A 13,623-nucleotide genomic window follows, 5' to 3' on the forward strand; every position below is an offset into this window, starting at 1 on the left:
AAACTTCTCGTTTCGACGAGATTATACACAAAGGATTTCGTAGCTGTTGAGATTAACCAAAGAAAGAATATCTTGTTAGATCAAATCGTCCATACAATTATGATCCGAGTTTCTAAAGATAGAGTTTTTCATAGGATAAGTCATCATCGTCTCCCTTAATCTACGCCCTTATTGATTTTTATGATTGATAATCTTCAAGAACAAATCCAGCTTGATTTGCTAGCCATTGTGATAATATAATATCTCAATTTTATCATATCGAATATATCTCATAATAATTTGATCATCGCATGTGAAATACTCCGACTTGAGCTGCATAACAACATTTGAGCTCCTCGCACAGTATCTGAGCTCTCCAAATAGTGTCCGAGCATTTTCTGGCAGATTCAATTCTGCGTAACAATTCTTTAACGTTCGAATATACAGCATGACAATTTGCAAAATCCATTGCATTAGTTCAGATTTCAGTGGATTTGGATTGTTTTGGCACTTCAGAATTAATTAGGGATTTTTCTCAACACAACCCATCACCGCCAACGTGAGAACGTCCTCCCACTGGCCAACATAAGATCATCAGAAGCTAAGTTATGGAACAACAATTTGGGAGTGACACCTTTTTAGGTACACTCGTAGCTAGCTCGAATAACTAAAGAGAAAGCCAAGACAAAGACAAGTGCTCCTCTGTAACTCGGGGGCCTGAATCTATTGTAATCTTCTTGCCCTAGCATTCAATAACATATGCAGCCCAGCAAGAGCAATGCCCTCAGCAAAATGATTCCGACAAACATGTCAAAACAAGCCCGTTCAATCCAAGTTCGGTGTTTGACCCCCAAAAAAAATAAGAAAAAATTCCGAGTTCGGAGGCCTTTCAGAGCTCTAAAGAACGACCAGAGCACAAAGTTCATACCGGCAGTATCTCAATCCCAGGTTCTCATTTTGCCGGCGACACTTGGGGCGGGTTTATGGGCAAGAGAGAACCTGCGAGGGAATGGCATGCCTTGGCGTTGCGCGATGCAAGGACTGGCGGCAACCAGCGATGACAGCAGAACTGAACTGACGTAGAAGCCAAACGGGTGGGAGATAGAAGCCAGGGGGAAGCTCGTGCCATCGAGCCCTCCGGCCCTGATCTCACGTGGCGCCTCCGTCATTTTCCAGCAGCTGCGACCGGCGGAGGATCCCTGGGGCGGTGGTCCGTCGTTCGCTTCATGCGAGACACAGAAGACAGAGAGAGAGAGGGGGGAGGTGTGTGGGAGACGTTTTGGCAAAAAAAAAAAAAAAAGAAAAAGGAAGAGAAGGGGGAGAAGGCGTGGAGCAGGAAGAGGAGAGACCGAAGGGCTCAAAAGTGGGACCCCAGGATGCCACGTGGCGTCCACTTATAGCCGGCCCCACGGTGACGTGGAGTAGCCGGCCTACCAAATATTTCCTCGTCTCTCAGAAACGGTGAAGAGATGGTTAAGCGGGTTCTCTAGTTTGAACTGATCAACGCCTTCCGTGCCTAATTCGAGGAGAGAGAGAGAGAGAGAGAGAAGCACGAGAGGAAAAGAGGGAGAAAACTGGCGGTTCATCAATAAGAGGGAGAAAAGGATGGTGAAACGCAAGACAAGGTCCAGTTCAATCCTTTCGTCGTCTCTCTTTCGCCTCTCCGAGAGGCGAGGAAAGTGCCAGCGCCGATTTCGAAAACGGAAAACAAACGACCGACTTTCGTTTCTGCTTTGGCTTCGGCTCTGGCCTTCGTTCGATTCGAATCCAGTGCCGATCCTCGTATTCCTGATCATCCAGGATTTCATCTACAGAGAGAGAGAGAGAATGTGGCTCGCCAGAGAACAGACGGACAAGAAGGGAGGGAATGGGCTGGTGGCCGTGGCGATCGACAAGGACAAAGGAAGCCAAAACGCTCTCAAATGGGCCATCGACAATCTTCTCGCGAGGGGCCAAACCGTCGTCCTCGTTCATGTCAAGCTCAAGTCCCTTCCCTCCACGCCTTCCGGTCCTTCTCCTCGTAAGTCATCGAATTACGTCGAATGAGCTTCCTAGCTGATGCATGTGTACGTCTAGATCGAGAGATCAATGTGCGTAAACTATTTTGATGCTGATGAGGCTCGTTGTGTGGCAGGAAGGGATCTCGATACTAAAGAACTCTTTCTTCCGTTCCGATGCTTCTGCACTCGCAAGGACGTAAGTTAGATGCTTGCGGCTTCGGAATTCAATAGCAATGCACAATCTATTTGGCTAAGTGGTCTTTACATTCGTTTTGATGCCAGATACAATGCAAAGATGTTTTGCTGGAAGACACGGACGTAGCGAAAGCATTGATCGAGTACGTTTCTAACAACGCCATCGAGAATCTGGTCGTTGGTTCCACGTCGAAGTCCGGCTTCCTAAGGTTTGTATTGCTTGTTTAACGATCTTGCCTGAATGATCGGCAGACCAGACAGTTCCTTCAAGCATCTCTTTTGGAAACAGAAAAAGAAAAACAAAACAATCTGCATCGGCGCAAGCCTAGAAAGTTATTTGATTCAAGACCGGATTGATTTCTTGCGCCGATACTAAGTCATTCGGTTAAAACTTGCAACCCTACCAGCTACCTCGAACACTTAACAATGGCTATTAAGAAATGACAACAGATACTTTGGGACATTGACGCAAAGGTAACTGAATAAGCATACCAATGATCATCTTCATATGTGAGGCAAACACCTAGTTAAAATGATTTCTTTAGCTGATTATTTTAGGCTGTAACTTGATAGCCTGATGAGCCGGTTATTGACAGAACCTTTAAGGCGGTGGATATCCCGAGTAGTGTGGCGAAAGGAGCGCCGGACTTTTGTACGGTTTACGTCATTACAAAGGGGAAGATAACCACCATGCGCTCGGCTACCCGTCTGGCTCCGACGGTCTCTCCTCTATCTAACCAAATTCAGAATAAACCGGTTTCGCGGGCGAGTCAATCAGAGCCGCGCACCCCCCAAACTAGTAACGTCAGAGGTAAGCTCTTTTGCGCATTCAATCCTCGTTTCTGGTTCCCCTTCACCTCGCATCTTTTGATTTTCTGAGGATGGATTCTTCATTAGGACTCGCAAAGGCGACGAATGAGGCGTCTCATAAGTCGAATGACAGCGCGGACTTTATAAGGTAAGTCGATCTTATATGAGACGACCCTTTTCCAATTAAAGTGATAATATGACTGAAATCCTTTCGCAAGCAGATCGCCATTCACGAGAGGAAAAGGTTCTAACGGCAGATTGTATGGAGAGATTGGTGCTCCTCCGGATACGGATATATCCTTCGTCAGCTCTGGTAGACAGAGCATCGACCGAATGTTCCCGTCGTTTTATGACAATCTGGACAGTGGCTACTCCCCAAGGTTGTCTAACACCTCCAACATGGACCCCAGACAGAGCTTCGATGCGACTCCCTTCGCAATGCGGTTGGTAGATGGCAACACAATTCGCGAAGTGTCGTCTGCGTCACATATTTCGCAGGAGAGCGAGAGGTCTTATTCATCCTCGTCGCCCACTACGGTAGGAATGGGACGGTGTGACTTGCTTTTAGGATCTATTAAACATTTCTCAGACAACGGATGTATTCGAAAACATTTCAAAACCACAGTGAAGGATTTTCAAAATTGCAGGATGATATGGAAGCCGAGATGAAGAGGCTAAAACAAGAGCTCAAGCAAACAATGGCAATGTACAGCAATGCTTGCAAAGAAGCACTCACTGCTAAACAAAAGGTAAGGCAAATCGAGTTCCGCTGGTGGAATTCCATTGCCCTGTTCGAGGCTTTAATGTGATTGCCTTCCAGGCAATAGAGCTCCAGCATTGGAAACTGGAAGAAGAGAGGAGGATCGAGGAGGCACGAATGGCCGAAGAAGCGGCTTTAGCACTTGCGGAGAAGGAGAAAGCCAAGTCCAAAGCAGCAATAGAGGCCGCTGAGGCTTCTCAGAGGATTGCTGAACTCGAAGCCCAGAAAAGGATTAATGCGGAGATGAAAGCGCTCAGAGAGGCCGAGGAGAAGAAGAAGGTGCTCGATGCTCTCGTGCAGTCAGATGTCAGGTACAGAAAATACACGATCGAAGAGATCGAAACCGCCACAGACTACTTTTCGGCGTCCCGCAAGATCGGTGAAGGAGGTTATGGCCCCGTGTACAAGTGCTACTTGGATCACACGTCGGTCGCAATCAAGGTCTTGCGACCGGATGCTGCTCAAGGCAGATCCCAGTTTTTGCAAGAGGTATGCCATCAGGAAAAACATATGCAGTGTGAATGCTAGTGTTATATTTCAGTATGATCAAACATCACACAATGTCAGTCAACCTCTTTCAACTTCAACTACTGCTCTCACTTTTGACCAGGATCATTAAACTTCTCTATTTGTTCTGTGCTAATGACTGCAGGTTGAGGTGTTGAGCTGCATAAGGCATCCAAACATGGTTCTTCTCCTAGGAGCTTGTCCAGAATATGGATGCCTGGTGTACGAGTTCATGGCGAATGGTAGCTTAGAAGACCGCCTCTTCCGTCGGGGAAACAGCCCACCGCTTTCTTGGCAACAAAGGTTCAAAATTGCAGCGGAGATCGGAACTGGCTTGCTGTTCCTTCACCAAGCGAAACCTGAACCACTCGTGCACCGCGATTTGAAACCGGGGAACATTCTGCTCGATGGCAACTACGTCAGCAAGATCAGCGACGTCGGTTTAGCTCGGCTGGTCCCGCCTTCGGTCGCCGACACCGTGACGCAATACCGCATGACGTCCACGGCTGGGACGTTTTGCTACATAGATCCCGAGTACCAGCAGACCGGAATGCTGGGGGTCAAGTCTGATATATACTCTCTAGGGATCATCTTCTTGCAGCTATTAACCGCCAGACCACCCATGGGATTGACCCACCATGTCGAGCGGGAGATCGAGAAGGGGACTTTCTCTGAAATGCTTGATCCAGCGGTGCCCGACTGGCCCTTCAATGATGCTCTGGGCTTTGCCCAAATGGCACTTAAGTGTTCGGAGTTAAGACGGAAGGATAGGCCAGATCTTGCGAAAGTTATTCTCCCCGAACTTGACAGACTCAGATCATTAGCTGAGAGAAGCATCAATCCCTCATCGCCTCGTTGTAACTCGAGCAACTCATCCAACTACAGCCAGGTTTCTTTGCAACTGGTAAGTTCAGAATTTTAAACAAAACAGACATTCTAGCAAACATCAAATCTCCCACCGGCGCATGCCTGCGCGCGAACAGACAGAGAGTTCGTTCGGTACATAAGAACTCTCTGGGTAGATCCTAAATAGGGGCATTACAATCAATCAAATGACTCTCTACATAAAGTTACACATATACTTGACATCCATTGATAGAATGATCCCTCACGGAAATTCCGGAAACATACTTTCATTGTGTATTTGAGTAACTTAGGAGACATTATCACGACATTCACAGAGCATCGATTACAATTTAGAAAAATCACCATGCTCACTTTGCATCATTCATGTTCTTATCATCTTTCTTATGCAATTTCCACCAGAGTTCGATGAGTCCTCCAAGGCTCGGGGAATCGCATGGCAGTTAAATACTGATCCTCATGTTAGAGTACCTCGAGCAATTGGAGGCACATAACATGAGAAGATTAGGAGTTTTCGATTGGCCTGCAGCAGAAGATATAGTGCAAGCATCATAAAAAACCTACGCAGCGTGATGCAAGATAAGTCGCTGCAGGACCCACGTCTCTTCGCTTCCGTTTTGCCGTCCCTACTCTTAAAGGTTAGCCAAGCTTCTTCGACCGAAGACTTCTATCTATTCGACGACCGATGAGTCAAGCGAACATAGCTATTGGACAAGGACATTGAAGAGCCACACAGGGTTAGCGACCTTGTACATGATGATTTTCCAGTACAGACACGCAACCTCATGACAGTATTCGATCGAACAAGATACCTGTTTGTAGGTTTCTGTTTTGTCCTGATACTAAAGTAACTCAGACACTAGAGTTATAATGGACTTCTGATTTCTCATCCATCGTCCATACTGAGGTAGGGATAAGCTGAAGCACAGAAATGATCAAAGTCAAAGGTTGTGAGATTGCTACTTATTTTGGCACAATTTCTTAACAAAAACTTCACAAACCCAAGATAAATTGGTGATTCCTTTTTCGATATCGATCGTCTTCTTCACGAGGGACAAAAGCACCGGAGGTTTCTGAACTTCTAACTGTAAATTATACAATCGGGTCCTTAACTTGTTTTTTGTACAATTGAAAGAAAAATTTTCAAAATGCAAGGAATGAGTAGGTAGGAACACCTGCCGGCTCAACTACAAAAGATTGCCAATTTCTCCAATTATGATGCGCTCAGACTCATTGAATTAAAAGAAAAGATGGCCAAAGTCTGGAAACGTGAGGAGGAACACCGGGGTGTGAGATCCCGGCTGTGATGGCTGCGCTGCGGAGATCGGAACACAAGAATTTTTCTTGCCACTACGGCGCAATGTCGACATAGCAATCGAACCTCAGAATTGAAATCACTGGATGGATCTTGGATCAGGGATGAAGAAGAAATATAGCTAATGGCCACAGGCATCTATAAGAAATATAACTATGCTTCCATATGCAAGTGCTGACCAGAAACTCCAGAACATCTCTCTCTTATCTGCAATTGGGCAAATCGGGTGTGGATACGATGGCTCGCGCAATTCACAGTCGACGGAGTCAAATTAATAAGAACAGCAGATTGGTTCCAAAATACAATTGAACAGTCGAATACTGATCATCTGGCAAATCTCGAAGGCACGTGATATATCGACCTCTTGTCATGTGAAACCCTCCACTCATGGGGTGATTCGAGCCAGGGCTGATCGATTCTCGGTTTGGTCTGGTCCCATCCTATAATCCCCGGTAATCGGATTGGAAGGATCAGTTTTTAGTCTCTAGGACCATGAGCTAGATTAGATGATTCTAGCACCAGAGGTCCAGTTCTAGGGCAGTCCAATAGAAATGGTAGATTATTAATGTGGGTGAACAACACTAACTTTGATCTTGATACATTAATTAAATTCGGTTTACATCTAAGAAATAAAAAAATAATTGGTCCGGTCTGGTCCGACCGGTCCGATTTCTCCTGAAACGGGGAACTGGATAAAAAAATCACCAATTCCAATTTTAGAAAATTCGGAACCAAACATGCATCCCCAAAAACTGGACCGAACCGGCCGAGTCATGAATCGGTCGGTTTGTCTAACTCACCCAAATTTATGCCGCGGCTTCAACCCTGGAGGCTTTTGAGGAGGCCCAAGAACAGTTGCGCTCTAGCAAACACGAACAGTTTTATCGTCCATCGAAGAGAGGAAAAAATCTTGGAAATGGACAATAAAACTGTCTTGAAGTACTAAAAATGGGTCAAAGAATGTTCATAGTCTTAAGCTTGTCCTGACTCAAAAAAAGCTTTTATGTACTCTTCAGTTGCGTTGTAATGAAATGAAATTTTCTTGACAAAAAAAATCCCTAATTTAAATTTTTGTTCAAATTATTCCTCCTGACACAAAGACACTAACATGGCTGTTAAGGGCGCGAATAACAACTATTTTCTTCCCGGGCTCTATTTCTATTCCTTGGACGAGTTTCTTCTGAACAAAGATATGTGATTGATAACAACATAAAATTTCTATTCCCGAAACAAAAATTTGTTTGACAATATCATAAAATTTTTACGGTTGCTGGCCACTAGGCCTAGGCCAGTGGATTGGAGACCGGCAATTGGCGACCAAGAGAGGGCGGTCAGAGACCGGTAGACGGCGGCTAGTGATGAGCGAATGGAGACCAACGACCGATGAATAGGAGCCGGCAGCGGGGACGCGAGAGAGAAAGAGATCGCATTCGAGAGAAAGGGGGAGTGAACAATGAGAAGAATTGTTATCTTTATTTTCGTTCTAGAAATAGAAAAATAAAAAATTTATATTTCTTATTCATATTCCAAACCTAATTCTGAGCCAAAAATTTGTCGAAATTACGTTTTTAAAAGGATTTTTGCTCCGAACATATCTCCCAAAATAGAAAAATAGAAAAATTGTAAATAGAACCGATGTCATGCATGCCCTAAATCTCCATGTAATGCCATAGTGGCTTTAACAAGTAAATAATATATATTTTTTGTCAGAAAAGTAAATAATATGTACAAAACAAGGAAAACAACAAAAGTAAAAAAATAATAATTACAAAATCAAATTAAAAAGAAACTTGATAAGAAGAAGAAGAAGAAGAAAGAAGTTGGAGTTGGCTGCCTGGGATAAGAGAACATGAAGGCGGAGGTGACGCATTACTAGAGCCATATGGCCCCGACCAAGCGTTGCCGGTGCGTCGTTCAACACCGGCGAGCGCCGGCCTCTAGCATAACGGTCATAGTAATTAAACTAGAAATAGTTATTGTTGCTCTTTGTTTCATGAAAAAAAAATTGAAAAATATTTCTCATCATTTTCTGATATTTAGAAATGAAAAATATATGGTCAAAGAAAATATTTTTCGATCAAAGAAAAATATCCTTCTAAAATTGAAAAAAAACGTTTTGCATTATGAAAAATTGGAAATCAATTTTCCCACCTTTATCACTGTTCCTGTCCCCTCGAGACCCGCAACCTCACCAACATCATCATCATTCAGACACGCTCGTTTGTCTAGTCTCCTCCTCATTTTCAACACCTCTTCACCCCCCTTTTGCTTTCTTTCTTTCTTCCTTCCTTCCTTCCTTCTTTTAACCGAATTTTCAAAAAAAAAAAAAATGACTTTCCAGAATTAAAATTGATTTTTGAAAATTAAAAATTCCATTTGTGATCTTGTGGCACATATTTGGTCATGCGTAACGATCTCAGCTGTTCCGTTAAAATAAGTGGGAAAATAAAAAATTCAAAGAAAAAATTAAAAATTTCAAAAATTCAAATAAAAACACAAAAATGGTGTCGTTTTGTTTTAGGCCGTCAAATATGTATTTTTATTTTTTATTCATAAAAATCAATTTTAATTTCAGAAAATAATTTTTAATTTCCAAAAATGCACGATCGCAAAACGTGGCACCCATCTCCACCGCTCGATTGAGCTTTTTATTTTTATTTTATTTTGTTAGAAAATCGATCATAGCCGCTTGACCTTTTGAATAAGAGTCAAGAAGACCTTATGAAAATGGAATATCGGATTTGACCCGATGACTTACGCCTTACCATGGCGTCTCCTCTTTCTTTAATCCAAAGGAGGTCAAATTAAGATATATAAGATCCATCTGTATAGATATCATCATTTACATCTAGAAAGCCGTATGCTTTGGATGTCTAATTGTCCAAGCAATAATAGTAGTACACATATTGTGATTTCCAATACAATAGTCAAAATAGGTAGGGCACCTTGCGTCCTTGAATTGATAACCATATTTCAGCTTACCTAGCCTCCTCCGGCGAGGGATGATAAAAAATCGAGAGCTATGATTCAAAATTTTCTTGATACATCCCCACTAGTCAAACCAAGTTGACCAGTCAACCCGTTCGTAGGAGAAGTCGACCAGAGCTGTTGAATTCCGGCATATTCGTCGGAATTGTCGCCGGTGACCCAAAAACAGCACCTTAACGTGCACATTTTGTCTCGATTTAGCACTAATCCAATCCTAACCATTCTAACATGCATATAACTTAGATTCGGAGCAAAACTTGACCTAAAACTACCCTAGAAAGCTCCGGCTGAACCTTTCTCCGGCAGCGGAGGAGCACAAGGAAGCTTACATAGCCATCAATGGAGTTCGAGGACGCTCGTAATGAGCTATAGAGCTCGAAGTAGGTTCGGATGTTTCGGGGACGACTCGGGCGATTTTATGCAACAAAAATGAAAAAAATAAACACATGTCCATGATCAGCAAGTGCTCGGGAGCATATCGAACCAAGAATCGTGAAGAAAAATGAAGAAATGAAGGATCCGCTATCAACGGACCTCCGAGCATTCAACAATGGCGCCCACATTTTTGGCTACGAAGTGACGAACCAGGTAGTTCGGGCCGTTCGTCTCCTCCCCACGAAGCTTGTGGACTTAGTTTCGAAGCTTGATTCGCTCTGGATTGTCTTCACCAAAGCTTCGAAGTCTCGGGCGGGAGCTCCTTTAATGACGGTTTTTGAGAATTCTTGAAGAGTATTCTTCCTTCTCTCCCCTCCTTTTTTTTTCATCGTCATCTGTTTTTTAGCCTTGTAATTGAATGGGGCTCTCTCTATTTTCGTTGTAACCGAATCCTCCGTCTCTAACAGATTTTTTTTCCCCCGCACCCGTGCTCGTGAAACATGAAGGAGACGATGAAAAGTAGTCGGGTCGGGTCGGGTTGGATTCGTCCGACTCGACTTGTCTATTTTTGTCCAATTAAGCTTAATATTGACCAAATTCCATCAAATTAAAGCAAGAATCGGATTCTAAGATATTAATTCCATTTAATAATGTGGTTCTTGTAAAAAAGATGCTCGGAATTGTGCAAAATTCCCAAATTTTGGGTTTGATCCACCTACCCAAATTGTGCAATTGAGGTTCAGAATGACAAATTGGACCAAACCAACCCCACCATCGTGTTCAAGATGCCTAAAAAGCTAGGGGTAGTGGTTTATATTTGAATGAGATGTTCTAAAAATGGACTAATTGCACTAATAGGTGAAATTGAGGGACTAAAATGAAAAATAATAGTGCAATTCGGTCCTTTTCGCCAAAATTGAACAATTCTGCAAACATTTGGACTGAAATGTAATATAAAGCATTAGAGACATGTGATGACTCGGAAAATGTGAAAAGAGAAAATAAAATGACTCAAAGTGTAATTTTTTGGCTTAATTCGGGTTTACGTTTGTGAAGAATCATGTGATTTTGAATTGAATTTTCCAAGTTTTAAATGGCCAAAATGAAAGGGGAATTAAAAAAATTATTGAATATTTTTCCATATTTTTGCAGCCACAAATGCTATTTTTTTGTGTGTAATTTTTGGGTATTTTCATAGTATATGAAAAATACTAAAAAATGTGAAAAATGCTGATTTTTTTTTTCAAAATTGGTTACTTAGGCTTGGCCAATGTTTTCACAGTTCATTTTCAAAATTTATGAATTTTTATTACATTTTTAAAGAATTTTCTAAAAAAAAAACTGATTAAAAATCGAGTGTCAACATCGTCACTAGGCAGCAACAAGCTCACTTATTTTCGGTTGCTCTCGGTGAAGTACACCTTCGGCGGCAACACTCCTTCCACCGATCCCGCCCTCTCGCTCGCTGTCGGCGGCAACTGCGAGGGCTCTAGGATCGTTAAGGACGTGATCGACCGACACAAGATCATAATCTTGCAACACAACGTCGTTTTCTCAATCTTCAACGCGTTCGGGAAGAGGGAGTTGGGATACGATATCGGGAGGCTGAGAATCGTGGTTTGCTTCGAAAATCGATTGCAAAGCCAATTCCTGTAGGGTTTGGTCTGATTGAGAGAGAGAGAAAGGGGAAGGTGATGAAACGACTCCACATTCGTTGACATGATTTAGTGAAAATGCATTAGGAAAATAATATGTTTTCCTTTCTTTTTCATATTTCAATCAAACACAAAAAAAAAAAAAAAAATTGTGGTCATTTTTCAAGAAAATAACTTCCCGAAAAATATTTTCCAAAAATATCACATTTTCCTGGAGATAACGGAGCCTTGAAAAATATTTTTTTAGAAGACGATCGCTTATATCATTTAAGAAATTAATAGACAAAAAATATTTCCATCTTTCATGAAAATATTTAAGCTCCATTTGTTTCTTGAAAAACAACTTAAACAAAGTTTTCTGGCGTTTGGTTCCTTCCTCCTCTTTTTCATACTTCCTTTCGGTATAATTATTTTTTTACTTTCTTTTCATTATTCATTGTTTTTAAAAATTCAAAATTTTTATTTTATTTTATATATTTAAAATTTTTTTCTTTTCTTCTTTTTTCCTTTTTCTTCTTTTTTTGTTTTTCTCCTTCTTCGTCCTCCTTCCTCTCGCGCAACTCCATCCTCCTTCCTCTGCCGATTGAGGACCTCGGCGATGGCTAGCCGCCTCGCGATCGGCCCGGACGCGGGCCGGCAAGCTTCGAGCTTGACCGAGGTTCACAAGCTCTAGTCTCGCTACGGGACCGACGAGCTCGTGGCCTTAAACTCTTGAATCTTGTCGCGACCTAAAAAATAAACAAGTTAATTTTCGGGCTAATGGATTATCGGGTTAATTAATTAACTAACCTAACTCGGACTCTCCCAAGTCCATACCAAATCGCAACTTAAGGTTCAAATAATTAACATGCAATGTGTTTTGAATTTGGAGTCGCCACTAATCATTTTCGGTAGGTTGATTAGAAACCTAAATAAAATAGCGGGAGAAGACTATCTTATTTCCGCGAACCGGAGATTTTGAATTCGGGGATTTGGTTACGCTAGATTACTCTAACGCCCTTTCGGTACCATTTTCATGAAAAATATTTGATTTGGCAATTTTGATGGATTTTACTTGAAATTCAAAGATGCAATTTTTTGATTTTTTCTTCTTTTTTATGGGGATGTAAAACAATGAACTTTGTACGATATACACCATGGGTGATTTAGAAAGAAAGAAAACGCAGCCAATCACGAGTATTTACAAAAATAAATTAACAGGTAATAATGCTAAATTTTGGGACACGTGACATGTCTAAAATAAACAAACAAATGTTCACACCAAACGATTACATTTTTGTAGATCGAGATGGAAAGGGTTACCTTCTATTACACAAAATCTTACTCACGTACACGTTATGGCTTCCTTCAATATCTCGGAATTGGAAGAACGTGGCTATCGTCGAAAAAAGGCAACTAGTGGCGTTGTTGGATGGCGAGAGGCGAAGTACGTGCCGGGACCCGTCGAAGATGATGCTCGACTAAAACTCTTTTCTTCACTCTCAAATTTTCTCTTACGATTTTTCTCAAGAACTCTCTTTTTTCCTCTCTAAAGAATTTCTCTCACAAATTCTCTCAATACTCTTCCACTCTAAAACTCTCTCAATTCTCTTTCACTCTAAAACTCTCTCAATTCTCTTTTTTTCTCTCCCTAAAACTCTTCTCAAGAGCTCTCTTTTATAGGCAAAGTTCTCCATCCTTCATTCTTCATCTTCACTTCTTCACCTTCCATTTTCATCTTCTCTTCTTCATCTTCATTTCTTCACCTTCCATTTTCATCTTCCCTTCTTCATATTCATCTTCTCTTCTTCATCTTCCCTTCACCATCTTCCTTTCATTATCTTCTCTTCTTTATTTTCTCTTCACCATCTTCCTTTCATTATCTTCTCTTCACCATCTTCCTTTCTCCATCTTCTTTTGGTATCTGCAATGCAGTCCCCGAAGTTTCAAGTATTTGCAATACGAGTCCCCGAAGTTTTAAGTATTTGCAATACAGGTCCCCGAAGTTTCAAATCTTCTCGGTGTATTTTTCCATCCCGTGCCTAGTCTAGACGCATGCTAAATTAAGTGTTCTGCTTGCCCAAATTATATGCCAATGCAATGTACGCTAAAAATAAATATGTGAGATGATTTTTTTATAATTTTTATGCAAAAAATAGATTAGTCAAAATTTAGGCGTCAATTGCCCCTCTTTGA

At 41.8% G+C, this 13,623-nt stretch overlaps 1 protein-coding gene across 1 annotated transcript; it reads left to right on the forward strand.

Annotated features, from left to right (window-relative positions):
- The first annotated feature begins 1,702 nt into the window (after window positions 1-1,702).
- Window positions 1,703-5,985, forward strand: LOC115756144 (U-box domain-containing protein 52). The gene is made up of 10 exons (XM_048278331.1): window positions 1,703-2,003; window positions 2,118-2,175; window positions 2,262-2,383; window positions 2,771-2,985; window positions 3,072-3,132; window positions 3,206-3,521; window positions 3,632-3,733; window positions 3,805-4,233; window positions 4,397-5,155; window positions 5,518-5,985. Exons 1-10 carry the CDS (start codon window positions 1,807-1,809, stop codon window positions 5,560-5,562), a joined length of 2,304 nt encoding a protein of 767 aa, XP_048134288.1. The 5' UTR covers window positions 1,703-1,806; the 3' UTR covers window positions 5,563-5,985.
- Window positions 5,986-13,623: the final 7,638 nt, after the last annotated feature.

Source organism: Rhodamnia argentea, chromosome 4, assembly GCF_020921035.1.
Source record: "Rhodamnia argentea isolate NSW1041297 chromosome 4, ASM2092103v1, whole genome shotgun sequence".
Lineage (NCBI taxonomy): Eukaryota > Viridiplantae > Streptophyta > Magnoliopsida > Myrtales > Myrtaceae > Rhodamnia > Rhodamnia argentea.